General features: G+C 45.3%; 2 protein-coding genes across 19 annotated transcripts in view; one reads left to right on the top strand and one right to left on the bottom strand.

Annotated features, from left to right (window-relative positions):
- Ppip5k1 (diphosphoinositol pentakisphosphate kinase 1) overlaps positions 1-16,322 on the bottom strand; it is a 41,586-nt gene extending 25,264 nt beyond the window's left edge. For 13 of the 18 annotated variants that reach the window (XM_090318481.1, XM_090318488.1, XM_090318485.1 and 10 more), the window contains exons 1-18: positions 15,936-15,999; positions 12,372-12,467; positions 11,956-12,130; positions 10,891-11,086; positions 10,241-10,331; positions 9,940-10,025; positions 8,614-8,768; positions 8,354-8,455; positions 6,226-6,387; positions 5,998-6,119; positions 3,356-3,457; positions 3,096-3,182; positions 2,256-2,331; positions 2,009-2,118; positions 1,842-1,924; positions 956-1,087; positions 671-792; positions 218-400 (exon numbers count right to left, since the gene is read on the bottom strand). In XM_090318481.1, coding sequence (XP_090174607.1) covers positions 218-400; positions 671-792; positions 956-1,087; positions 1,842-1,924; positions 2,009-2,118; positions 2,256-2,331; positions 3,096-3,182; positions 3,356-3,457; positions 5,998-6,119; positions 6,226-6,387; positions 8,354-8,455; positions 8,614-8,768; positions 9,940-10,025; positions 10,241-10,331; positions 10,891-11,086; positions 11,956-12,102 — 1,956 coding nt within the window. In that variant the 5' untranslated portion in view covers positions 12,103-12,130; positions 12,372-12,467; positions 15,936-15,999. Of the gene's footprint in view, positions 1-217; positions 401-670; positions 793-955; positions 1,088-1,841; positions 1,925-2,008; positions 2,119-2,255; positions 2,332-3,095; positions 3,183-3,355; positions 3,458-5,997; positions 6,120-6,225; positions 6,429-8,353; positions 8,456-8,613; positions 8,769-9,939; positions 10,026-10,240; positions 10,332-10,890; positions 11,087-11,955; positions 12,131-12,371; positions 12,468-15,935; positions 16,000-16,162; positions 16,209-16,290 lie in introns of those variants that run through there. The other 5 variants (XM_090318496.1, XM_090318497.1, XM_090318482.1 and 2 more) reach the window with 4 other exon arrangements.
- A 3,122-nt stretch (positions 16,323-19,444) lies between these two features.
- On the top strand, positions 19,445-27,024 carry LOC150046570 (creatine kinase U-type, mitochondrial). The gene is made up of 10 exons (XM_090357769.1): positions 19,445-19,546; positions 20,426-20,711; positions 21,388-21,586; positions 21,777-21,872; positions 22,212-22,433; positions 22,777-22,862; positions 22,975-23,098; positions 26,130-26,264; positions 26,471-26,596; positions 26,759-27,024. Exons 2-10 carry the CDS (start codon positions 20,563-20,565, stop codon positions 26,873-26,875), a joined length of 1,254 nt encoding a protein of 417 aa, XP_090213895.1. The 5' UTR covers positions 19,445-19,546; positions 20,426-20,562; the 3' UTR covers positions 26,876-27,024.
- Positions 27,025-27,158: the final 134 nt, after the last annotated feature.

Raw genomic sequence — 27,158 nt, 5'->3', positions numbered from 1 at the left:
TGATATATATAAATATATATATTTAGGTGGCATATATATGTGATATACACTATGTGTGAGATATATATATATATATATATATATATATATATACACATACATATATCACCTAAAATAGTCCCTGGCATTAAGTACTGTCCTATTGACCACTGTTATTGAGAATTTTAGGAATTTGGGATCGGAGGTATCTGGGGCAGGGAGATAAGAAGAATCTGACCTGATCATAGTCCTCAGGGCCAAACGGTGCATCCTGCTGCAAAATGTGGTGCAGCCGAGCCTTCACCCGGTGCTGGCAGCTGCTCAAGGAGTCACTGTCACTGTCCAGGAGCCCATTCATGTTGGCACTCTTCACCATTTGTACTAAAATGGGTGTCAGTTCTCCTTCTAGAGCCAAGAGGCCCTGGAGGAGAAGCAGAAAGTCCTTTAGTTTCTCTTCCTGTCCAGTTATTTTAGGCCTAGGTGGTTCCAGAGATCAAACAGGAGCTGGCTTGAAGAGCTGGGGTACAGGTGAAGGGGCCATCTCCCACCAGTCATTCTCTGGTCCTTCTTGGTAGGATAGAAGCAAGCTTGGAGTTGGCACACCAACATCTTGACATTTCCCCTCTAGTGCTCCAAACTCTATTTTTCTACCGAATGGCAGCTGGGACTATGGGAGAACTGTAGGAAGTACCTTGGCAAAAGCAGCTGCAGTCATCTGGACACGGCCTTCGTCAGAGGCATAGATCTTGAGGTCATGGCGGAAAGTGCTATGGAGACGAAGTAGCCCGCAGCCAGGAAATCCAGCATAGTCACCTGGGGGGAACGGGGGGTAAAGGAGAGGATCAGGACTGGATTCACATTAAAAGAAGAATATTAATTGCCCCTCTGTCTCTTCTTGTTTCTATCCTTACTCTCTCATAATCTTATCTTAGGCTTCTATGTATTCATACCACCACCACCAATACCCAACACTTACCCTGTCCTCCCGGATACATGCAGCGAAAAGCTCGCCCCAGCTCCTCAGCCTGAACACGGCCAGCAGGTGTCAGTTCTCCACCCCACTTCAGAACCAGCAACAGAGATGGGGACAGAGTCTCCTGCTGTACATCTGAGGAAAGAAGGGGCAGTGCCAGGTACTGGTGGCTCATGACTACAATCCTAGCTACTCAAGAGGCTGACATCTGAGGACTATAGTTTGAAACCAAACCAGGCAGGAAAGTCTGTGAAAGTCTTATCTTCAATGAACCACTGAAAACTAGAAGTGGATATGTGGCTCAGGTAGTAGAGTGCTAGCCTTGAGCAAAAAATTATCAGGCACAGTGTCTAGGCCCCAACTTCAAGTCCTTGTGCTAGCAAAACAAGACCACCACCACACACACACACACACACACACACACACACACACACCAAAAAACAAAACAAAAACTGTCTTCTGAGGAAACCATACAAATAACAGGCCACCTACAAATTTAAGTATAACAGATAGACCAGGAGTTTGGCCTAGTGGTAGCATGCCTGCCTAGCATGCATGAAGACCTGGGTTCAATTCCTTGGTACCACATACGTAGGAAAAAAAAAAAAAAGAAATAAGAGATAAAGCCAGCCAGCTGCCAATGGCTTATACCTATAATTCTAGCTACTCAGGAGACTGAGGACTGTGGTTCAAAGCTAGGCTGGGCACGAAAGTCTGTGAGACTCTTGTCTCCAGTTAACCACAAGAAAACCAGAAGTGGCACTGTGGCTCTCAAGTGGTAGAGTGCTAGCCTTGAGCTGAAGAGCTTAGGGACTGTGCCCAGGCCCAGAATTCAAGCCCCTAATATCCCCTTCCCCCCCCAAAAAAAGAATAAAAGATGAGATCTCACCTTGCCTCTCATTAGAAGCTTTTACTCCATGAGGGTAGTAAGTCAACTGCACTTTCCTGTTGATGCCTGAGAAGTGACCATACCTGTAAGACAAAGCCACCATTTATTTACTGCTCCAGAACCCCAGTTCTCACTCATGAATCCCTTTTGCTAACCCCTTTCCTCACATTTCCAACACGGACTTCAGCTGCTCTAACTTCCCAGTCTTTTCCTCGATCTCACCACTTGGTTCTTTCTCTAGTTCAGCAAGCAGCAGCCTTGTGATGTCCAGCACTTCCTGCAGGATATAAAAGGTTATCTAGTAGGAGGTCAGATCCTTGCCAGCTATCATTCCATCTGCACCCTCTTCTTTCTCATATCCCACTCTTCTCCTTTTCCCAACACTAGTACACCTGGCCCAGTTCGCCACCTTACCTGGAGTTGCTCAGGTCGCTTGAGTTTTAATTTCCCTGTTTTATATCCACCATGTTTTTCAAACAGAGTAAAAAACCTGAAGAATTAAGGAGTGAGATAGTCAAAGCTTCTAGAACCCATTCTCCACCCAATCTTCCTCATGAAGAACTAATAGCTGGAGGATGAATATAGCCAAAATACTTCATGTGCATGTGTGAATATGGAACAATGAAGCTTGTTGAGGTTGATTTGAGAAGGTGGGAAAGGTAATAAGGGAGAGTAATGGAGAGGATGAGTCTGATCAAGGAGCACTGTATGCCTATATAAACATGTCAAAATGAAACTCCCTGTACTACTAATTGATGCTAATAAAAAATATGGGTTAGGAGGTTGGAATGTGGCTTAGTGATGGAGTGCTTGCCTAGTATGCATGAAGCCCTGTGTTTAAATCCTTAGTATCATATACACAGAAAAAGCCCAAAGTGGCACTGTGGCGGTGCTAGCCTTGAGTATAAGAAGCTCAGAGACAGTGTGCAGGCCTTGTGTTCAAGCCCCAAGACTGGCAAAAAAGAAAATAAAAAATGTGAGATAGGAGCTGGTGGCTCATGCCTACAATCTTAGCTACTCAGAAGGTCAAGATCTGAGGATTGATGTTCAAAGCCAGTCCAGGGAGGAAAGTTCATGAGACTCCTAAGCAGAAGAAAACTGGAAGTGGTGCTCAAAGTGACAGAGTGCTAGCCTTGAACAAAAGAGTTCAGGGACAGCACATAGGCCCCTGAGTTAAAGCCTCACAACAGACCAAAAAAAAAAAAAGTGAGGAAAAATAATCCCTATTTGTCTAAATTAGGATATTCTTCTTACCTTGGGTGTGTCACCTCCATCTTCATCTTCTGTTTGGGGGTACGATCCCCATGACGGATGATTGCAATGACACAACGAAGTTCCATCCTAAGATCAGGAATCTTTTCAGAGAATTTCTCTTACCCCAAACCTTACCCATCTACCATCATCACCTCCTAGAACAAGGATCTGAGATTATGAACTGAGGTTGCACCCACAGGTCTGGTTTTAGGAAACCTACATCTTACACAGATCACTCCAGGACTTTCGCTTTTGCTTACATAGTGCCTGACGTGGTGGGGACAATGGGAATGTCCTCAGCCTCTGTGGGGATGGACCATGGGATCTGGAACTGTGGGGCAAGCTCCCGCATAATGGTGTTTCTGGAGGAAGAATCATGAAGATTTATATGAAAATTAATGAACCAGAACTACACATGTGAGTCAAGTGCACAAAAAAAAAAAAAAAAAAAAAAAAAAAAAAAAGCCGTGCAAACCTGCAATCCTAACTATGTAGCCGGCTAATATTTGGAGCATCCACAGTTTGAATTCAACCCAGGTAGAAAAGTTCATCTAAGTTGTTAGAGGTAAGGCTCATATGGTAGAGCACAAACCTAAGCAACCATGAGGCCCTGAGTTCAAACTCCAAACAATAGCAACAAATTAACTTAACTAATAAAGGTACACTGTTATCCAGGCAAAAAAAAAAAAAACCCACCAAATTAAGGATTATAATTCTCTCTGGATGGGAAAGAGAGAATGCATATAAAGGAAGAAGTGCAGAGTCTTCTACTATATTCTCTTTTTCTGGTGGCACTCGTGTTTGAACTCAGGGACTTGGGGTCCAGCCCTATAATCTAAATAGTGTTCCTTTTGATTTCCATTTAATTATTTTTTATTATTTTTTATTTTTTTTGTCAGTCCTGGGCCTTGAACTCAGGGGCTGAGCATGTCCTTGGGCTTTCTCAAGGCTACAGCTCTAACACTTGAGCCACAGCACCATTTCTGGTTTTCTTTATGTATATGTGGTATTGAGGAATTAAGCCCGGGTCTTCATGCGTGCTAGGCAAGCACTCTGCCACTAAGCCAAACTCCCAGCCCCTCCATTTAATTTTTTTGATACAGGGTCTCACTACCTACCTCAAGTTGGTCTCGCATTTTCTTTCTTTCCTTTTCTTTTTTATTTTTTGGATGGGTCATGGGGCTTGAACTAGGCCTAGGCACCGTCTCTGAGCTCTTCAGCTCAAGGCTACAGCTCTACCCTTGAGTCAAGCCCCACTTCCCATTTTCTAGAGGTTAACTGCAGGTCCTTTTGTGCTCAGGCTGGCTTTGAACCTTGATCCTCAGAGCTCTACTTCTTGAGTAGCTAGGATGACAGACCTGAGCCACCGCACTGGCTGGCTTCACGTATTCTACGCAGCCTACGCTAGCTGATCCTCCTGTCTCAGCCTCCTAAATGTTAGGGTTACAGCCATGCATGAACCACCACATACACAATTTTCTTTTCTTTTCATTTTTTTTTAGGTCTGAGAATGGATTCAAATGCTACCAGCTGTTTTCACTCATTGGCTAGCGCTCTATCAACTAAACCAAACCTCCAACCCCAACACATGGTCTCAACAATGTACTGAAGTTCAATTGTGTCTGATAAACATGGTCATGCCCATGAAGCCCCCCATTTCATCATTCTTTCTTTTTTTGTGTGTGTCGGTTGTGGGACTTGAACTTTGGGCCTGGGTGTTGTCCCTGAAATCTTCAGCTCAAGGCCATTGCTCTATCATGCTAAGCCACATGCCACTTCTGGATTTCTGGTGGTTAACTGGAGATAAGAGTTTCATGGACTTGGCCGGGAGTTTGGCCTAGTGGTAGAGTGCTTGCCTAGCACGCATGAAGGCCTGGGTTCCATTCCTCGGTACCACATACATAGGAAAAAGCTGGAATTGGTGCTGAAGCTCAAGTGGTAGAGCTCTAACCTTGAGAAAGTCCAAGGACAGTGCTCAGGCCCTGAGCTCAAACCCAGTACTGGCAAAAATAAAAAAAAGTTTCATGGACTTTAGTGCCCTGGCTGGCTTTGAACCACAATACCCAGATCTCAGCCTCCTGAGTGGCTAGGATTATAGGCCTGAGTCACTGCACCCAGCTCCATTCTTTATTTATTTGAATGTTTTAAACATTACATGTTGATTTTTTTTTTTTAATTTTTTGCCAGTCCTGGAGCTTGAACTTAGGGCCTGAGCACTGTCTTTGGGCTTTCTCAAGACTAGAGCTCTGCCACTTGAGGACAGTACCACTTCCAGCTTTTTCTATGTACATGGTACTGAGCACTGGAACCTGGGTCTTTGTATATGCTAGGCAAACACTCTACCACTAGGCCAAACTCCCGGCCCCTATATGATGATTTTTTAAAGTCAATTTCAGAACAAAATCATAGTATGATCACACTTAGTAAAAATAAATACAGTTTATTTATACAGAGCAGAAAAAGACAATGTGTTTTATTTAAAACTATCCTCATCACTGAGGAATGCAATGATGGAAAGGCAAAAGGTCTAAGGAGGCTCTTTCTTTTTCCTTTTAAATCATGCTTCCAATATTTAAAATAAAGAGAAAGCAGCCAGGGCACTGGTAGCTCACACCTGTAATCCTAGCTACTCAGGAGGCTGAGATATGAAGATCACGGTTTGAAGCCAGCCCTGGCAACAAAGTCTGTATGAGAGTCTTATCTCCAAAAAACTACTCAAAAAGCTGGAAACGACTCAAGTGATAAGAGTGCTAGCCTTAAGCACAAAGAGACCCAGGAACAGAACCCAGGCCCTGAGTTCAAGCCCCAAGACTGGCAATAAAAAATAGAAATAAGAAGAGAAAGTTTTCTAACCCTTTTCTTTAAGCCCAATCTCCCTTGCCCAGACCCTTATGCTTCTTACCCCAAAATCTTGGCACAGTCATCATAGTATTTCATGGAGTTCTTGACAAAACTGAAGCCATTGACATCACACACAAAGGAGTGACCATTGGCTCGAAGGAGGTCAAATCCACAAACTGTTTGCTGAAGGGGGAAAGGAAAGTATGAAACTAGTAAGGGCTCAAGACCCTTACTCCCATCTCTCTCCTTCATGCCAGGATACCCCCTTTTAAGGTAGGCTCTCTCCTACCTTAAAAGCTACGCAGACCTTCCTGGCCACCAGCTTTTCCATGGCAGTCAGCATGACTGGATAGCGAACCTCTTTTCCCTCACTGTCTCGTTCAACCTTCCCATCCAAAGCTGGAGATTTTCTAGCTTCAGCATGGGCATAATCTGGCCCCACTGTATATACCTGCAGGTACATAGCATCACTGAGTATGCCCACAGCTCACCCTGTATATGAGAAGACAATATGAGCAGTAGGTCTGAAGACTAGATTCAGAGTAAAAGTGAAACCAAACCAAAACAACAAACTTTGAGTATTATGAGTAGGGAGCCAGCCGGGAGTTTGGCCTAGTGATACAGTGCTTGCCTAACATGCACAAAAACCCGGGTTCGATTCCTTGGTACCAAATACACAGAAAAAGCTGGAAATGGTGCTATGGCTAAAGTGATAGAGAAAGCCCAAGGACAGTGCTCAGGCCCTGAGTTCAAGTCCCAGAACTGGCAAAAAAAAAAAAAAAAAGATTAAGAGCCTGACATTTTATACTGAGTCCCATGAAAGTTTCACCCTGGAACTCTGGAGCTACTAACCAGTCTTCATTAAAAATGAATTTGCTGGCCAGGAGTTTGGCCTAGTGGTAGAGTGCTTGCCTAGCATGAACAAAGACCTGGATTCAATTCTCTGGTATCACATACATAGAAGAAAGCCAGAAGTGTGCTGTGGCTCAAGTGGTAGAGCTCTAGCTTCAGGAAGCCCAAAGACCATGCTCAGGTCCTGAATTCAAGCCCTAGGACTAGGGGAAAAAAAAAAAAAGCTTGTTGTCAGGTGCTGGTGGTTCCTCTTTGTAATCATAGCTATTCAGTCCAGGTAGGAAAGTCTGTGACATTTTTATCTCAAATTAACTACAAGAAATGAAACTGTGCATCAAGTGGTAGAATTCTAGCCTTGAGTACAAAGTCTCAAGCACAGCACTGAGACCCTGAGTTCACGTGCTAGGACCAGCTCAAAAAAAAAGTTTGTCAACATTCTATTATTTTCCATTCTACTTTGTCCTTGCTCTAATAGAATGAATCTTAACATTTCATTTGTTATCTTCCTATGAAAGCCAATTGTAAGCTGGGTACTGGTCTATAATCCTAGCTAATGAGGAAGCTGAAATCTGAGGATCAGTTTGAAGCCAGCAGAAGCAAGAAAGGCTGTGAGACACTTATCACCAATTAACCATCAAAAAGCCAAAAGTGAGTGGGGCTCTAGTGGCTCATGCCTATAATCCTAGCTACTCAGTAGGTTGAGATCTGACTATTGTAGTTCAAAGCTAGCACAGGCTGAAAAGTCCCGGTGAGACTCTTCAACTAATCACTCAAAAAATAACCCAGGGCTGGGGCTGGGAGTTTGGCCTAGTGGTAGACTGCTTGCCTAGCATGCTTGAAGACCCAGGTTCGATTCATCAGTACCACATACATAGAAAAGAGCCAGAAGTGGTGCTGTGGCTCAAGTAGTAGAACTCTAGCCTTTAGAAAGCCCAAGGACAATACTCAGGCCCTGAGCCCAAGCCCAGGACTGGCAATAAATAAATAAACCAGAGCTGGGTGTTTGGCCTAGTGGTAGAGTGCTCACCTAGCATGCATGAAGCCCTGGGGTTGATTCCTTGGTACCACATACACAGAAAAAACCAGATGTGGTGCTATGACTCAAGTGGCAGAGCATGAGTCTTGAGCAAAAAGTGTCCAAGGACAGTGCTCAGACCCGGAGTTCAAGCCTCAGGACTGGCAAAAAAAATAAATAAATAAATAAATAAACCGGAAGTAGCACTTGAGTCAAATGGTAGAGTGCTAGACTTGAGCACAAAGAGTCGCAGGAACAGCATGCAGCATGAGTTCAAACCCCACAACCAACAATAATAACAGCAAAAGCAAAAAGTGGACCTGTGGCTCAGGTGGTAGAATGCCAAGCCATGAGCAAAAAAATTAAAGGGCTGCACCCAGGCTCTAAATTCAAGCCCTAGTACTGGCACACATGCATACCAAAAGTAAACTGTAGTTACACTTTATTGTCTAGGACTCAATCCCCTCCCCGTACACTTCTACCTGCTTCCCAAGCACCCCATTCCCACCCAGACATTAACCACATCTTAAATCCCTGTATCCACCATAACCTTGACATCTGTGCCATCCGTTGGCATAAACTCCTCATATATGTATGACCCTGTCTTCCGGACACTGCTCTCAGGAGAGTAAACACTGCTCCGGCTGCCAATCTTCAGGAAGAGAAGAAAAAAAGAAAGAAAAGACAAGAAAAAAACAGTTTCCTCAACCCCAAGGCTTTGTTCCTAAATCTCCCAGCAACTTTCCCAACAATATCATTCTTTTTCTTCTACCATTCTAACTCCCCAGATGCACAAACTGTCTCGCACACCTTACGGAAGAGGCGCTGGCTTCCTCCTCCAGCTGAGCTGGGGTAGTAGATGTAAACGTTGTGGTCTTCTGCACTCACTGGCTTCTCCACAAAGGGCTTAGGAAACACAGCTCCGTTGACCTCTACCTGGTCTTCACCTTCTATCAGGTTACACTCTGAAAGGGGTGTGTGTGGTCATTCCAGGGGCCTAAGGTTGTAGAATACTTCTAACTCTCGCTTTCCCAGTGTGTTAATACCTATAATTCTCAAATTTTTATGACCATCTCTTAATAAAAGATACAGTAATATTTGTTTTTGGCATATAGAGATAGTAATATCTATAAAGCAGGTCAAAAGTTCTGTCTAAAGATTGTGGCTCTTGGCTAGGAGTTTGGCCTAATGGTAGAGTGCTTGCCTAGCATGCATGAAGACCCAGGTTCGATTACTCAATACCACATATATAGAAAAGCCAGAAGTGGGGCCAGGAGTTTGGCCTAGTGGTTAAAGTGCTTGCCTAGCATGCACGAAGACCTGGGTTCGATTCCTCGGTACCACATACATAGAAAAAAGCCAGAAGTGGTGCTGAGGCTCAAGTGGTAGAGCTCTAGCCTTGAGAAAGTCCAAGGACAGTGCTCAGGCCCTGAGCTCAAGCCCAGGACTAGCAAAAAAAAAAAAAGCTAGGAGTGATGCAGTGGCTCAAGTGCTAGGGTTCTAGCCTTGAGAAAACCCAAGGACAGTGCTCAGGGCTGGCAGAAAATAAATAAATAAAGAGTCCGGGAGTTTGGCCTAGTGGTAGAGTGCTTGCCTAGCATGCATGAAACCCAGAGTTCGATTCCTTGGTACCACATACATAGAAAAAAAGCTGGAAGTGGTGCTGAGGCTCAAGTGGTAGAGCTCCAGCCTTGAGAGAGCCCAAGGATAGTGCTCACACTCTGAGTTCAAGCCCCAGGACTGGCAAAAATAAGGATAGATTGATTGATTAATTGATTGTGGCTCTCATCCTACCCATAATCCAATTATCAAAGCCCCGCATAGTTAAGTGGCATGTAGGAGATATCTAAAAGATGGTCACAGGCCGGGAGTTTGGCCTACTGGTTAAAGTGCTTGCCTAGCATGCATGAAGACCCGGGTTCGATTCCTCGGTACCACATACATAGAAAAAAGCCGGAAATGGTGCTGAGGCTCAAGTGGTAGAGCTCTAGCCTTGAGAAAGTCCAAGGACAGTGCTCAGGCCCTGAGCTCAAGCCCAGGACTGGCAAAAAAAAAAAAAAAAAAAAAAAAAGATGGTCACAGAGTTAAGTCACTGAAAGCAAAGCAGGGAAGAATGAGGCAAAGTCAGGCACTCACCCTCAGGCCGGGCGGGGTCACGGTTGAGCACAGCATATCGAGGCAGATCAATACCCTCCTCTTGCAGAATCCGGTATACCTCCCTCCTGTTATACCCAAATAAATTAACTGGGAGAGGTGGCGGTGACTAGGAGGAAAGGCTAAGGATTTAATTAATAGAGGGATTTGCAGACTCCAGGTCTCAGAACTCAATAGGGTACAAAAATTGAGCATGTCTATTTACCCCAACCTCTCCCAGAAAATATTCTCTAAATGGGCATAATCTCAGGGTCACCCACCCCTGGCCCACAGGAAGCTATACCTATCTTGGATGTAATACTGCATGGCCAGATCATTGATAAGAAAGGGATTCCGAAGCTTAGAGTAAGCCACAGCTTTGTCCAGAGGAAAGCCTGGGATGGGGAAATGAAATAAAGAAAGTCAGAGAGACAGGGTGAGAGAACAATGACAGATGCTTAAACCTGGTAGGTGTTGCTGAGCACCTCCACCCAGTCCAACCCATCATTAATCCTTCTGCTCATTCTCAAGTCCAGGATATTTGGTGGTGGGGAGGAGAGAGGAGGTATGGGGAAAAAGTTAATTATATTGAGGGACCTCCAGGGACCAAATTCTGTCAGAGATCCTTAGAGCTATCTTGAAGATAGGATGGATATAGGCTTCAAAGTATTCAATCTAGGGAAAACAAAACTCCTCTTTGTAGTGTTCTCTGGAAGAGCTGATGGCCTCCTATTTTTATTTATTTATTTATTTATTTATTTATTTATTTATTTGGCTAGTCCTGGGGCTTGAACTCAGGGCTGGGGCACTATTCCTGAGCTTCATTTTTCTCAGCATTAGTGCTCTGTCACTTGAGCCACAGCACAATGACCTCTTTTCTAAGATAATAAGAAGCTGATCCTGAATCCAGCATTTTCACTATCTTTCTTCCTATTTTCCTTTTCGGACCCTAACCTTTGGAGTGGAAAGAGATGAGGCAGTGGCAGGATGGCCAGTTTTCCACAGGTTCATTGAGGATGACATCTTCTCCCAGGATGATGACAGTCAGGTAGTCAAATCGGCAGAGTCGCTCTAGGATTTGGGTCATTGGCTTGGACTTGGACTTCTTGGTCATGGCACAGATGCCAACAATGATTTGAGGTTCTGGAGGCTACATACACAAAAATACTATCAAAACTTTCAAAGTGCCCACCTGTATCAGTCCCATAAGAGAATACTGTCTCCTCTATTTAAGGGCACAGGTTCTTTGGACCTGTGAGGTAAAGGGTACCTCCTAACTTTGGTCTAGGTTGCAGTACATCTATGGATTCTATAAAGGACCCCAGTCTTCCCATGATAGGAAATATGTGCTAAAGCAGAAGAACCAGAGATCTAATGACATGGGATAACAGGAGGAGAGTAACAGAGCAGGAGTTTCTCTTTTCTGCTGGTACCCGGGCTTGAACTCAGAACTTCATGCCTACTTGGATTATTTCATTCAGGGCTGGTGCTCTACCACTTGAGGCATGCTGGAATTTTTGCTGGTTAAGTGAAGGTAAGAGTCTAATGGACTCTTCCTTTTTTTTTTTTTTTTTTGCCAGTCCTGGGGCTTGGACTCAGGGCCTGAGCACAGTCCTTGGGCTTTCCTCAAGGCTAGTGCTCTACCGCTTGAGCCACAGCACCACTTCTTGGCTTTCTCTATGTATGTGGTACCTAGGAGTCAAACCCAGGGCTTCATACATGCTAGGCAAGCTCTCTACCACTAGGCTAACGGACTATTCTGATTCAGCTAGCTTCAAATCTCAATCTTCAGAGGTCAGCCTCCACAGTAGCTAGGATGACAGGTGTGAGCCATAGGTACCATGATGAACAGGGATTTCAAAAAGGGGGCAATCTACCAGTGTCTAGTCCCCTCTTCTCTAATCAGGTTAGGGCCTGCGTTACATATCTGGAAAGAACAGAGAGGAATCTCTATTCAGCAAAATCTCAACTCTCTATAACCAGGATCCCAAAGCCAAGTTCCATCTTCCCTGGTCTTACCACTTCATCCTCCTCATCCTCAAGGAGCTCGCTGTCACTCTCTTCTGTCCTCATGCCTATTCCATGGGTTCCCAGTCCCTCATCTCCAGCTCCAAGGAAGAAGTGGGCCGTGGTGCTTTTGTCCTCACTGGCCGTCAATGACCACATCCCCGCCGGAACACCCACTCATCCCGCTCTGTGGAGAAATGTATTCCATCAGCTCAGATCCAAGACCATTGGCGGTGGGTAAGGTCGAGTATAGAGAACTGAAAAAGAAAGAACTACAAAGGAGAAACAGGAAGCAAAACTACAAAGGGGATCAATATGTATGGGCCATGATTTGAATAACTGAAGAACCATAAAAAAAAAAAGCAGGGCTCCTTTTCCTTCCCAGCTCACCCCACCCCAACCAAGAGGATCAAGAGATTAAGCCTTACTGTGCTGGCATGTCCCTGATTCTGCCCGCAGGAAACAATATAACTCCAGTCAGTGAATGGGAAAGGCAGTTCTTCAAGGAAGGCTATAGTTGTTTCCTACCAGAAGAGATTAGAGTGACATTTTAAACTTGGATTAAGTTCACAAAGTTCATAGCCCTCTCTACCTCTCCACAGTAGGGCTAAACTTAAGGGCTCAACAGCAAGATAACTCAGCTGTCTTTGTGCTTAAACTTTATCTTTATTCCTATAAACATTAACTCAAGATACACACTAAAAGTAGTTTTTTAAAAAATAGAGTTGGGGGGGCCGGGAGTTTGACCTAGTGGTAGAGTGCTTGCCTAGCATGCACGAAGACCCGGGTTCGATTCCTTGGTACCACATACATAGCAAAAAAAAAAAAGCCAGAAGTGGTGCTGTGGCTCAAGTGGTAGAACTCTAGTCTTGAGAAAGTACAAGGACAGTGCTCAGGCCCTGAGCTAAAGCCCAGGACTGGCAAAAAAAAAAAAAAAATAGAGTTGGGCTGGGAGTTTGGCCTAGTGGTAGAGTGCTTGCCTAGCATGCAAGAAGACTGGGGTTTGATTCCTTAGTACCACATACATAGAAAAGGCTGGAAGTGGTGCTGTGTGAGTCAAGTAGTAGAGTTCTAGCCTTGAGAAAGCCCAAGGACAGTGCTCAAGCCCTGAGTTCATTAAAAATAAAAAAAAAAAAATAGGGGCCGGGAGTTTGGCCTAGTGGTTAAAGTGCTTGCCTAGCATGCACAAAGGCCCAGGTTCGATTCCTTGTGTACCACATACATAGAAAAAAGCTAGAAGTGGTGCTGAGGCTCAAGTGGTAGAGCTCTAACCTTGAGAAAGTCCAAGGACAGTGCTCAGGCCCTAAGCTCAAGCCCAGGACTGACAAGAAAAAAAAAAAAACATAGCATGCCTGGTTATCATATGCAATGCCACAAATAAACTTTATTTAAAAAAAAATAGAGTTCTATGTAGTTGGGAGTGGTGGAATATGCCTGTAATCCAGCACTTGGGAGGCTGAGCCATTCAGATTGTAAATACCAGGTCAGCTTAGGCTTTATGAACAGACTCCAAAATTAAAAAAAAAAAGTTACATGTAATGAATGGACAGATTCCAAGTACAAACTGCAGGGATAATTCTGTTTGTATGAATAAGCAATATTTTATGACTGTATATATAATTAGCTGTATATATAACTAGCAGATGTATTGAAACCTAAACTAAAAGTAAGACACTGTGCTTAGCTCTGAGGACAAAGATCAGAGGATTCAAATGGCACTTCACAACCTCACCTATAACATTTATGTGAAAAAGAGAGGAAGCAAATACACCAAAGGCTAACATTAGTTACTAGTGAATTGTAGGAATATGATCATGTCATTATTTTCCAAAAATAAAACTGAGTCACACATCAGAAATTTTCCACAGTCTCTGTAAGTTCTCAGACACTGACTGTCAACTCTAATGAAAGCCTGCATGAATAAGTTTTTTCTTATGGATTTTTTAGTTTTCCATAATTATGTTTTTTTTGTTTTTTGTGGGTCATGGGGCTTGAACTCTGAGCCTGGACACTGTCCCTGAGCTTTTCAGGTTACCGCCACTGCTCCCAGCTTATGTTCTCTATTTTTATTTCATTCCTTACAACTGGGGTTGCAGCTTTGATCTGAAAGTTACAGGTGACCTTGTGTAGCTCTCAACCTTTCCACTTTTCTAGTCTTCATTATGTGCTACGTGCTGTTCAACCACTGTGAGGCACATTCTTTTTCTTTTTGGTGTCTGCATGTGTGCGTGCACAGACATAATAGTACTGTGGTTTGAATTTAGGGCTTCGCAATCACTGGGGTGCTTACTCATGGCTGGTGTTCTATCACTTGAGCCACATGTTCAGAACTGGCTATTTTGGAGGTAGAATCTTTCTGACTCTTCTGCATTGGCTGGCTTCAAAACATAATCCGTTAGGTCTCAGCCTCCTGAGTAGCTAAGGTTACAGGTATAAGCCACTGGTGACAAGCAACACAATATCCTTATCCTTATCATTTCTAGTTGTGTGCTACACTCTCAAAAAAAAAAAAAAAGCCCTCTCCTGATTTATTGGCATTTCTATGAGTTGTGGCATTCCCAAGATTCCTATGCATTTTAAGCAATTAGAATTTTGTCTTTACCCTTTCTCTAAAGTAGAGGCTTTCTTTTATGTCTAAGATTTCTAATGCTTTGTCCTTTCTTCTGCTAAATCTTTCCTGGGTTGTCACTGAACATAGTTATATTTTTTTGAAATTATATCATTCTAAGTAATAGAATGGTGGGGGAAAGAGTGTGTTCGCAAATAAGGACTGAAGAGAGATGAAGGTTCAAATTCATAGTTAACAAAGCAAAAAATAGAAGCCTGACAGAAATAGTCATAAAATAAGCCAGATTTATTTAGATGTACCTCTGGGAGAAGCTAGAGTGTAATGTGGTGTTCCTGAAACCACTTTCCTTTTTTTTTTTATGCTCCTTCCCCTTCATCTCTTCCCTAAACTTCACTATGTAAGACAATTTCAGACTCTGCATTAGGCTAAAGGGCAGTCTTAGTATGGACAAAATCAGCATGAAAAGAAGGAAAGAGGAAAGAACATAAAGACCAAAGGAAAAAGAAAGAGAGAAGATAGGTAAGGAAGGCAAGCAGGGAGGGAGGGGCATTCAGGCAGGCAATTTGGGAACATCTATGTTAAATCTAGAGAAAAGTAGAGGGAAGGCTAAACCATGGAACTGTTTTTATCCCTCAGAACTTAGGGCTTTTGGACAAGTGCCTTGATGAAGGGTTCATCAGTGGTAAAGGGATAGTTACTTTCACTGGGGGGGAAGGGGGCAGGGGACTCCTCAGGCCACCAACATCTTCCTGCTTTAAAAAGCGAACCCTCAATTTGCTTCTTAATGGATTTTTTTTAATACTTCATGCACATTCCTTATTCTGACACCTATCATCCTGACAACCACACCAAAGACTTGTTCTCAAGTCTCAACTCACCCCCAGCCTACTTTCCCCAGCAAGCTAAGATGACTCTGGGTTGACTCCCATAAACCCCTCTCCACCCTGACTGCAGGTCCCTCCATCCCCTGCAGCAGCCCCTGTCACCACCGGTCAACCTGTCCCATCAAGCCAGCTAATATCCTCCCACTCACTGATTTCCCTGTAATTAGCAGTCCTTTCAAACCCTTATGAATCATCACACTGGTAACTTTTTTTTTTCTTTTTTGACAGGGTCTCTGTAAGCCCCAGGCTGACCTTGATCTCCAAATCCCCCCTTCCTATCTCATCTTTCCAATGCACTCTTCTAACGATACCCCCACCACTGCCCAGAGGTCCACCCATTCTTTTCCTCCTCCTCCTCCCTCTCTGGGGAGAGACATCTCCACAAACCACCCTCCAGTGGACCCTCTGCCTTGGACACTTCGCTCCTCCCCTCCTCTCATCCCCCCTCCACCCTGACTCTCCCCAATCCATCCCAGTCCTTCCTCTTCTCCCGCAGTTCCCCCCCCCCCACGGAAGACCCTCTTCTTTCTCCCGCAGACCTTTTCTCCTCACGCTGAGCCTGTCCCTCCTCTGTCCTCTCCTCCTCCTCCTCCTCCAGCGCCGGGTCACGAATCCCGCCCTCCCCTCCACAGACTTCGCTAGCCTCTGCCCGCCCCCGCCGTCCCCGCCTCACTCTCCTGACGCGGACATGGAGGCCTGTCCCCCCCTCCCCCCCGCCACTGCAGGGACCTCGGGAAGCCGGAGTCGTCCCCACCGGTTTACTTACTAACCACGGCCCCCGGAGCACCGACCGAGCCTCCCCCTCAGCCGAGCCCACCCCGCTCCGACACCGCCTCCCCCCCCCCCAACACAGCCACTCCCCCCCGACACACACCGCCCCCGGCCCGCACTCACCCGCCTCCCTCCGCTCGCACAGCCGAACCTGCCGGCAGCGACACCTGACAGCGAACCAATCAGAGAGCGACTTGTTTGCGGAGCTGCCAATCAGCGGAGGGCGCGCACCGAGCAACACAGTCAGGCTGCGTTGCCCGGCGTTCGTGCGCGGACGGGCTGGGGGGAATCGCCTAGTGGTTCGGAGCGGGAATGCAACCTGATTCCAGGGTCCTCGGGCCTTGGATTTCTGAATTGCCGTCCTTCCACGCAATCCAGATGCGTGGTCTAGACAGAGACACGTTCCAGGGAGACCCGTTGGGGGTGAGGGGAAAAGCTTGATCCAGGGGAGCAGGAGACAGGGTTGGCACCATTGCAAACCCAGGTGTTTTGTACGCCAGAAAAAAAAAAAAAAAAACGAGGGTGAGATAAACCCGTTTATTGGTTAGAGATCCAATAAACGTTTTATTGGCTTGAGATAGGCAGAAAAATAGACGATGCCAGGAGGACTTTGCAAGAGGGTGAAAATGGTCGAAATAGGTTGCTTGCAACTATGAAAATAAAGCAATGAAACCTGTTGAAATTGCTTTGGGCAGGGTAGGCAGTGATAGAAAAAATACATCGTAAACCTGTGGAAATGTAAACAATGAAATCCCCCTTTGAATAACTAATGTAAGCTAATAATGCGAGAGACTGACAGACAGACATACACAGAGGCAAAGATAAATGATAGGGACACTGGTGATTAAAAAAAAAACAGAAAAGCAGATGAAAAGATATAAAGAAAGCAAGAGACTGTGGTTCATGACTGTTAGTTTAGGTACTCAGGATGCTGAGATTAGAGGATCTCAGTTCAAAGCCTGCCAGGCTAAGAAAGTCCTTGTGATTCTTATCACCAATTAACTACCAGAAAACTGGAAGTGACAGTGTGACTCAAAGTCACAAAAGCTCAAGGTCAGTGCTTAAGGCCTGAGTTCAAGCCCCATAAGCTGATCAAAAAAAAAAAAAGTTAAAGGGAAAAACCCATAAACTTAATTGTGAGGAAAATAGATGGACATAGAAGACTGGACAAGTTTGTGTGTGTGTGTGTGTGTGTGTGTGTGTGTGTGTGTGTGTGTGTGTGTTGAAAGTCTAGAGGCTTGAACTCAGGGCTTGGGCACTGTCCTTGAGCTTTTTTCACAAGGCAAACACTTTACCATCACTTGAACCACAGCACTATTACTGTTTTTTTCTCTGAGTGTAATACCCAGGTCTTTGTGCATGCTAGGCAAACACTCTACCACTAGGCTAAACTCCCAGCACAAATTTTTTTTTCCTTTTTTTGGTATTGGAGTTTGAACTCAGTATCATGCTTCCTAAACTAGCACTCAACAATTTGAGCCAATCAGCCCACAGCCCAGGCTGGTCAACTTGACTTCTATCTCCACACTCCAATTCTTCTCTGCCTTCTAGACTTAGAAGCTGCAAAGCCATTTTTGAACCTTGTAGTTATCTTTGGTAGTTGTACAGCTTTTTGAGTAAGCCTCCATTTGTCTTATCTATAAGAGTGAAATCAAGCAATTTATAAGGTAATGTGTTAGGTTTTTTTTGGGGGGGACGGTCACTGTGAAACAAATACATCTGAGAAAAACAACCTAAAGGAGGGAAGATTTATTTTGGCTTACAGTTTGAGTTTTTAGTCTATAGTCCCTTAGCTCCATCACTTTAGGCCTGAAAAGAGGCAGAATATTATTATGGTATTGGGATTGTGCTAGAGCAAAACAGTTCATTCATAATAAACAGGACAAGATACATCATGAAAAGTGCCCAATTCAAGCCCCAACTTCAAGGTACAGGACCAGCTCAATCAATAAAATATTAAATACTATTGGCAATAATTACTATTAAATAAAATATAATATGCACTAATTATTTCCTCTACCCTGCAGGGTAACTTTTTAGATGAGTATTAATTCATATATGCCTATTAGAGGTCTACAGTAAGGCAGGCCCGCTGTATTATTCAAATTGAGCAGCTACTTTTCAAATGTTGGTGACTTCTCTGCTCTGCTGGCTGACTTGTTTCTCCTTCTGTAATTCTCTCTTCCCACCCCCAACCTCCTTAATACACTGTCATTCAAATAACAGCCCTACTGTTATGGAAGATTATCTCCCTCTCTTACCTGGGTAAATATACATCATTCCAAGCAATTATATTTACTTACTCACAGCTGCTCTTTAACATAGGTAATGAGTACTGACAGCATAGGTAACATTTTTCTTCTCTCCAAGAATGACTACATTCCAACTGCAGAACTTTATCTCTTCTGTGATAACTGTTATCTTTTCTTTTCTTTTTTTTTTTTGTCAATCCATGGGACTTGAACTCTCTGCCTGGGGGCTGTCCCTAAGCTCTTCAGTTCAAGGCTACCATCTTACCCCTGGAGCCACAGCAACACTTCCATTTTTCGTATGGTTAACTGGAGATAAGAATCTAGGACTTTAGTGCCCAGGCTGACTTTGAGTGAGGATCCTCAGATCTCAGCTTCCCGAGTAGCTAGGATTACAGGCGTGAGACACCCCACCCAGCTTGATAACTGATATCTTAACAGGGGAAGGAGCTAAGTGATATACCCAAAATAGAGACTGATCCTTTCTAAGGGTATTCACAAATGAGCCAGCTAAGGACAAATACGTAAGAGAGGCCTGAAGAGAATGAGGAGAATGAGAGTTTGAGGGTGTCATCAGTGGGGGCTGAAGACATTATGAAGGGAAGGTCTCCTCCCCCAATACTCCCTCTCATAGGCACACTTCCTTGGATAGCTGAGGGAGGACAGTAATGTCAATGTGCACTCCACATTAAGGGATGCGCCATACTGAAGCATCCGTTAATGTGGAGAACATCCCTGTTTCAAATCAGCATTTGTTCTTTCTTCTAAGACAAAAGTACACTCAAATTGCATTTGAAACTTGGAAACAGCCCTCTCAAATCTAAATAGGCTTAGAAAAGAAGAAGGGACCTGCAGGAATGCAGATTGTCTGATGACCTTATGCCCTTGGATTCCACTTCCCTTTCTACTCGGGATTAAGCAGCATTAAGCAGGCCAGAGAAGAAACCCACGTGGAGCCTGGAGACCTGTGCCTGCTTGTTCTGTTCCACACCCAGTCATCTCACCACACCCTTTTCCAGTCTTTATATTCCCTTCACTCCAGGAACTCTTGTGCTACTGAGAAGAGAGAGAAGGAAGAGGAAACGTAATTCCCTGCCCAACCCCAGCCCCACACCCTGGGTAATCCACAGGTAGGCAAAGGTGCCGGGACTGCTCAGAGCGAGTCCTGGGAAAAGAGAATTTTTTTTTTTAAAATAATGAAAGATGAGACAAAGTAGGGGATGGGAGGAAGCTCAAAGAAGGGGCAAAAGGAGTAGGGGACCATGGGAAGTGGAGGTAAGAAATCCAGGCTGCATATTTGGGGCAGAGTTGGTGGGGAGGCACAGCATAGATTCAGGGGATCCTTTCTCAACCTTGTTAGGAGAGCTCAGGGGAATCAGGATCAGGAAGCCACCTCGTCCTTCTTCCTGGTTCTTAAGCAAAGGTGACCTTGAACCTGAGGGTGTCTTTGTTACTGGCTGCCTGTATTCCTGTACTTTCTCGAATGTCTTCCTGAGTGTTTATTTCGGCTGTTTCCCTGGCGGCCACCTCCCCTGGGAAGATGAGGGAGGTTGTTGTGTGAGACGGAAAGCCCAGCAAAGTCACCCTTTTACAGCCACCGAGTTAGACAGCTGGCTCGGGTTTCCGATTCAGTGAGGGGGGTAGAGAAGGGGAAGGGTGCTTGGGGGTTTGGCTCACGCCGGTGGGTGCTGTCCTCGACCTGGTGCTGAAATCTGGGCGGCCTCATCCCTGGTGGGCCTACACCCCCACACCCCAAACCCTGTAAGCGCTTAAGGTCTTCCTAATCACCTGGCCCGGGCCGCCCACCCCTACCCCCACATCCCTCCACACCTAGCGTGGTGGCAGGCCGGGAGGAGGAGCCTCAGTGAGCCCCACCCCTGGAGACTGCGGCTGGGCCCTCCCCTCCACCCTCCCACCTCTCCATTGCGCCTCTCCTGCAGCCCGCTTGGCACCGGCTCCCTTTCCAGCTTCAACCTCCACCCGGTGGGGGACCCCTCTTTTGCTTACAGCAATCGGACCCAGTTCCAGTCCCTCCATCTGACCAGTAGCATCCTTCTCCCTTCCCCACCGCCTCCCGCCGGCCTGACTGGTTCCAGATCCTGCTCCAGGATTCAGTAGCTGGACCCCCTCCACCTCCTCCCAAAGCATGGCTGGTCCCTTCTCCCGTATGCTGTCAACCCGCCCTGGGCTCAGGCTCCTGGCTTTGGCTGGAGCTGGGTCTGTAGCAGCTGGGATTCTGCTCCGCCCGGAACCTGTACGAGCTGCCAGTGAACGGAGGAGACTGTATCCCCCGAGGTATCAGTGTTGGAAATGCACGGGGCTGCGTGTGTCTGTGTGTGTGGAGGGGGTGGGGGGATGGATGGAACCAAGATGGGGAAGACAGTGGAAGGCAACAGACAAGAAAGCCCTGGAGCTGGGAGAGGGACTCTGTACAATTTGGAAATCCCAGAGTCATTGGAGTGGGGCCAAATTCATAAAACAAGAATATTTCTAGAGACCAGTCATTCCAGGCATCCACCCCCACCCTTAATCACCTCTGTTTCTAACAAACTCCAAGTGTACCCCCTGCCCAAATCCCTAATTAAAAGATTAGGGAACCATCTTTTTTTTTTCACTCCTTTTTTTGCTTTTCTGTCCATGCCCCCCCCATCTGAATTCTCCTCCTTCGTTCTTCCCCTCCCACCTATAATGTGCTCATGGGGGGGGGGGAGGAAAAAAAAAGAACTGTGCAGGGCTGGGGGGGAAAAGGAGCCAGTCAGCCCCAGGCAGGTAGAACTATTAGGACAGAATAGACCCTGAAAGTCAGTCCCAAAGAGATTCTCAAAGCTTAGCCTACCTCTAATTTCTCCTCTTCCTGAGGAGCCAAGCCAGATATGGCTAACTGGACGGTTCCCAGCAGACAGCACTGTGTCGTCTAGTATGGTGTCTTGTGCCCTCCCTCTATGGTTACTGGGTCCCCCCCCCTCCCCAGCGCTGAGTACCCAGACCTCCGAAAGCACAACAACTGCATGGCTAGTCACCTGACCCCAGCAGTCTATGCACGGCTCTGCGACAAGACCACACCCACTGGTTGGACGCTAGATCAGTGTATCCAGACTGGCGTGGACAACCCTGGCCACCCCTTCATCAAGACGGTGGGCATGGTGGCTGGAGATGAGGAAACTTATGAGGTAGGGGGAATCTCCCTTGGTACTCTGAGTTATCTTCCCAGTCATCTCAGCTCCTTCCCCCTAGAAACCCTCATTTTCCCTCAAGATGCTGGACTGGCCCCAGTGCAATCAGATTGATTTCAGTCTGCCACTGAAGTCTAGGGAGAGATTTCCTCTCTGAAATCATCTCACCCTCTTAACTTCCCTTCAGGTATTTGCCGAACTGTTTGATCCTGTGATCCAAGAGCGACACAATGGATATGACCCCAGGACCATGAAACACACCACTGACCTTGATGCCAGCAAGGTAGGCAAAATACTCTACTTCTGGTTCCTGTGGCTTTGTCTACCACACTGTATCTCTAATCCCTTCACTGGGACTCCTGACTCAGGGCTCTTACACTGCTGAGCTTTTAATCTTGATATGGAGAAATAATGATATCTTAAAGGTGTAGCAGATATGGGAAGTCAGAGTGGATAAGAACAGCCATGCCCTAGCTGGAGGTGCAACTCAGTGATAAGAGCACCTGCCTGATTTCTTGGCAAGCATGAGGACCTGAGTTCAAACTCCCAGTACCCAAGACCATATCTAAGGTAGAGTCCCTCTGTGTTTCTGTGACATATATCTGTTTCTCTTATCCCTTAGATTCGTTCTGGCTACTTTGATGAGAGGTATGTATTGTCCTCAAGAGTCAGAACTGGCCGAAGTATCCGAGGACTCAGTCTGCCTCCAGCCTGCACTCGGGCAGAGCGACGAGAGGTGGAACGTGTGGTGGTGGATGCACTGAGTGGCCTGAAGGGTGACCTGGCTGGACGTTACTATCGGCTCAGTGAGATGACAGAGGCTGAACAGCAGCAGCTTATTGATGTGAGGGGCTTTTGAGAAAAAGCTGGGGAATGGGAACAGAGGGAAAATAAATCAGAGGGGCCAGGAGTTTGGCCTAGTGGTAGAGTGCTTGCCTAGCATGCACAAAGACCCAGGTTCAATTCCTCGGTACCACATGCATAGAAAAGAGCTGGAAGTGGTGCTGTGGTTCAAGTAAAGCTCTAGCCTTGAGAAAGACCAAGGGCAGTGCTCAGGTCCTGAATGCAAGGTCCAGGACTGGCCAAAAAATCAGAGGGGAAGTTTAGGACAGACAAGATTAGATGGGATCTGAGAGGCCCAGTGACTACTGTGCAAACTCTAACCCAGGTCCTTTCCTCCTCTCCAGGACCACTTTCTATTTGATAAGCCTGTATCCCCATTGCTGACTGCAGCAGGAATGGCTCGAGACTGGCCAGATGCTCGTGGAATCTGGTATGAGGCTGTTCCTTACCTCCTTTCCCTCCTATTCCCCCCCAAATGCTTCTTCCCCCTTTATCTCTTCCTATTTGTCTTGTCTCTTGATCCTTTTACCTCATACCTCCAGGCACAACAATGAGAAGAGCTTCTTGATCTGGGTGAATGAGGAGGATCATACACGGGTCATCTCTATGGAGAAGGGTGGCAACATGAAGAGAGTGTTTGAAAGATTCTGCCGGGGCCTGAAAGAGGTTGGAGAAGGGTGTATAAAAGACAGCTAGGTGGAAGGAAATAAGGAAAAAATTGTATACCTACATTGACTGTCATTTATCCATCACTCCAGGACATCTCTGACATAGTTTAAAAAAGGGTCACTATTAATCACTCCAGAACAATAAGTATAAATCAGGGCTATCCTGAGAAAACCAGGACATATATTTATACTAAAAATAGGAAGAAAGAATGTCAGCAGGGGCCGGGAGTGTATCCTAGTGGTAGAGTGCTCACCTAGCATACACAAAGCCCTGGGTTTGATTCCTTGGTACCACATAAACAAAAGCTCTAACTCAGCCAAAGTAGGCTTTGGCTGTGGATTCTATCATTTTTTTCCAGTCCTGGGCCATGAATTCAGGGCCTGAGAACTATTATTAGGCTTTCTCAAGGCTAGAGCTCTACCACTTGAGCCACAGCACCACTTCTGGCTTTTTTCTATGAATGTAGTATGGAGGAATTGAACCCAGGTCTCGGAGCTTGCTAGGCAAACACTCTACCACTAGCCCAAACTCCTGTCCTAGATCCTATCATTCCTGCTACAGTATCTTATTAGACTTTAATTTTTTTTTTGCCAGTCCTGGAGCTTGAACTCAGGGCCTGGGCACTGTCCCTGAGTTTCTTTTGCTCAAGGCTAGTACTCTACCACTTGAGCCAAAGAACTACTTCGGCTTAATCTGTATATGTGGACTGAGGAATCAAAACCCAGGGCTTCATGCATGCTAGGCAAGCACTCTACTACTAAGCCACATTCCCAGACCCCTCATCTAGACTTTAAGCTAGACTGTGAGACTCAATAAGACAGCTCAAGTTCCAGACTGTGTGACTGTAAATGAGTAGTTTTCAGTCCTAAGTAGATGAAGTATCTTTATTTTACAGTAGAAACTGCCATTAAGCCTAAGTCAAGTGTTCTCATATATGCGGTTTTACTTTGGACTTAAAAAGGGGCTCCCTTTTTAGATTCTAGCTGGGTTTAGTATTTAGAGCAAGTAATGGAATAATCTATGAGACTAGGGAAGTAACTATATAACTCAGTTTCCTCATCAGTAAAACTGAGATAATGAGATTTGCCTGCATTTTAGGTCTTAATATGGATTGAGTTGCAGGTAAATTAATTGATCTATAGTATGTGCTCAGCAAGTATTAGCTGTGCCCTCGCTCTCCTTGGCAGTACTGAGATTTGAATTCCCTTATCCATGCCTCCAGTCCAGTTATTATAGAGATGGAGTCTAGTGCATATTATGTTTGGTCTGGCCTCAACTGTGATCCTCTAGATCCCAGCTTTCTGAACAGCTAGAATTACAGGCCTTAACCACTGGTTCCCAGCCTGTGTTACTTCCTCCCCCCTCCTCCCACCAGCCCTGGGACTTGAACTCTGAGACTGGGCACTGTCCCTGATCTCTTTTGCTTAAAGTTAGCACTCTGCCACTTGAACCACAGCACCACTTTTGACTTTTTCTGTGATTACTTGGAGGTAAGAGTCTCACAGACTTTCCTGTCTGTACTGTCTTTGAACTGCTCACCCTCCTGAGTAGCTAGACTGCAGGTATGAGCCCCTGGTGCCCAGCTTGTGTTATTTTTCTTGAGGGAAGGGCTTTCCCACATTCAGCATTTAAGAATCCCTCATGCTATGATTCTTTCTCACTTATAAACAGGGTCCTTTTTACTTACATTTAGTGGTCTTTGTGTTGATTACTCTGGCAGATCCTTGACTCTTCAGTTCTTGTAATTATCATGATTGGGATGGTGAAGTAAAGCAAAAACATCCTATCCATGCATTCTCTTGCTCATACATATACTTATCTCTCCTTTGTCTTTTGTTTTGGGCCTGAGACCAGGACTCAAACTCAGTACCTGACACTTTTGAATTTGCTAGCATTCTGCCAATTAAGTCATACCTCCAACCCCTTTATCTCTATGAATTTGGTTCTTTTGCCCTGTTTTCTCTGCTTTCTTATGAGCCTTTTCTATGGCTAACAGAAGGCTCTCTTGCCTCTTCCTGTTGCAAAGCTTAAATCTTTATTTCTGTCTGCAAGTACCCTCTGCTCATTAGCAGAGAGAATTGATGCAAGAAAAACTGATGGAATGATCAGTTCTTTCTCAGTTCAGTCTGTACCTCTGTTCATTTCCCTAGATCATCCTAATGTATCACTCACTTCAAGTTTATTTTCTTCTATATGCAAGATATTTTTCTACAATCTCAGCCAGATGCTTGGGGATCATGCCTATAGTCCAAGAAGCTAAGACCTGGAGGATTCTGATTCAGAGCTAGCCCAGGCAGAAATACCCATGAGGCATCTAACTCCAAAATAATTAGCAAAAAGACAGGCTGGAGATATGGTTCAAGTGACAGATCACCAGCTAAATGAGCAAAAGGCCCTGAGGGGGAATGCTGGGAATGTGGCATAGTGATAGAGTGCTTGCCTACTGTGCATAAAGTACTAGGTTCTATTCCTCAGTAACACATAAATTAAAAAAAAAAGCCAGAAATGACACTATGGCTCAAATGGTAGAGTGCTAGCTTTGAGCAAAAGAGGCTCAGGGACAGTGCCTAGGACTGTCAAAAAGAAAGATAGTTTCTGCCAAGCGCTATGGCTTACCCCTGTAATCCTAGCTACTCAGGAGGCACAGATCTGAGGATCGAGGTTCAAAGCCAGCAAGGGCACTAAAGAACATGAGACTTGTATCTCCAATTAGCCATCAGAAAACTGGAAGTAGTACTCTTGCTCAAGGTATAGGGCTGAAGAGCTCAGGGACAATGCCTAGGCCCACAGTTCAAGTTCCACAACTGAGAAAAGGTATTTTCTGCAATCTCATAACTGTGCACACAAAAGTACATCATAATTTGGCAACATCAAAGTTACTTTGCATACATGATAATAAAAATTATATGACTTTTTTTTACAGAAAAAAGCATGTTTCTAATACTAGTATATTTCAAGTTCCTCTGGGTTAGCTAAGGGAGGGTCCACATATTCCTGATTTTTCACTAATAGAACCTTTGTGGACCAGGTGGAGCGGCTGATCCAAGAGCGTGGCTGGGAGTTCATGTGGAATGAGCGATTGGGATACATCTTAACTTGTCCATCTAACCTGGGCACTGGACTTCGGGCAGGAGTGCACATCAAACTGCCTCTGCTAAGCAAAGTAAAGGAGTTGGGCTGTTAGAGGGGGCTGTGTATGAGTTAGGTGGTTTGTGGATGGGGAGCGAGGGTGGAGCAGGGCGGATATAAGCACTTCAAGAGGAACCAGACATATTGAGACTAAAGAGTCAGGGGCAAGAGCTCTGGGCAGATAGGAATCATCCCTGCCTCTACTGAACCTGCAGCCTCTAATCCCTACCTCCCCTCTAGGATAGCCGCTTTCCTAAGATCCTGGAGAACCTAAGACTTCAAAAGCGTGGCACAGGAGGAGTGGACACTGCTGCCACAGGCAGCATCTTTGACATCTCTAATTTGGATCGACTTGGCAAGTCAGAGGTAAGATCTAAGGGATTAAGCTAAGGAAAGGTATGGATTTATGGGGGTTGAAATGGTATAGTGAGTGAGCCTCAGGAATGTAATAGATTCTGAAAGGAAAACCAGGTTGAATGGGGAGGCAGTTTGAAATGTTTGCAGAGATCAAGGATTAGTGTCCTTTAGGTGGAGCTGGTGCAACTGGTCATCGATGGAGTAAACTATTTGATTGAGTGTGAACGGCGTCTGGAAAGAGGCCAAGATATTCGAATTCCTGCACCTCTTGTCCACAGTAAACATTAGCTGCACAACAAACATTAACTCCTCATCCCCAGAAGATGATCTTCAGGACTTCTGCCCATTTAATAGTAGCCCCATTCTACATGCCCTGAACCCGTTCCTTCTCCCGTCACCCCCCAGTCTATATCCTAGTAAAGACTCTATGCTATGTTCCTGTGTTCCTGTGTTATTTCTGTTGGTGAGAAGAGGAGGGAGAAGCCTCTAGGAAAGGAAATGAAGCAGTTGGCTTATTTATGTTGGAAAGAGATTCCAGATATGCCATGCCAGGAACATTGATTCTCAGGTG

Source organism: Megascapheus bottae, chromosome 25 (assembly GCF_031878675.1).
Source record: "Megascapheus bottae isolate mThoBot1 chromosome 25, mThoBot2.hap1, whole genome shotgun sequence".
NCBI lineage: Eukaryota > Metazoa > Chordata > Mammalia > Rodentia > Geomyidae > Megascapheus > Megascapheus bottae.
The sequence above is the reverse complement of the archived record's forward strand: the minus strand, read 5'-3'. Positions and strand labels throughout refer to the sequence as shown.

Coding starts and splice junctions, on each gene's coding strand:
- LOC150046570 (XM_090357769.1), top strand. CDS start 20,563: ATGGCTGGTCCCTTCTCCCGTATGCTGTCAACCCGCCCTGGGCTCAGG. Junction 21,587..21,776: donor GAGATGAGGAAACTTATGAG/GTAGGGGGAATC, acceptor ACTTCCCTTCAG/GTATTTGCCGAACTGTTTGA. Junction 21,873..22,211: donor CTGACCTTGATGCCAGCAAG/GTAGGCAAAATA, acceptor CTTATCCCTTAG/ATTCGTTCTGGCTACTTTGA.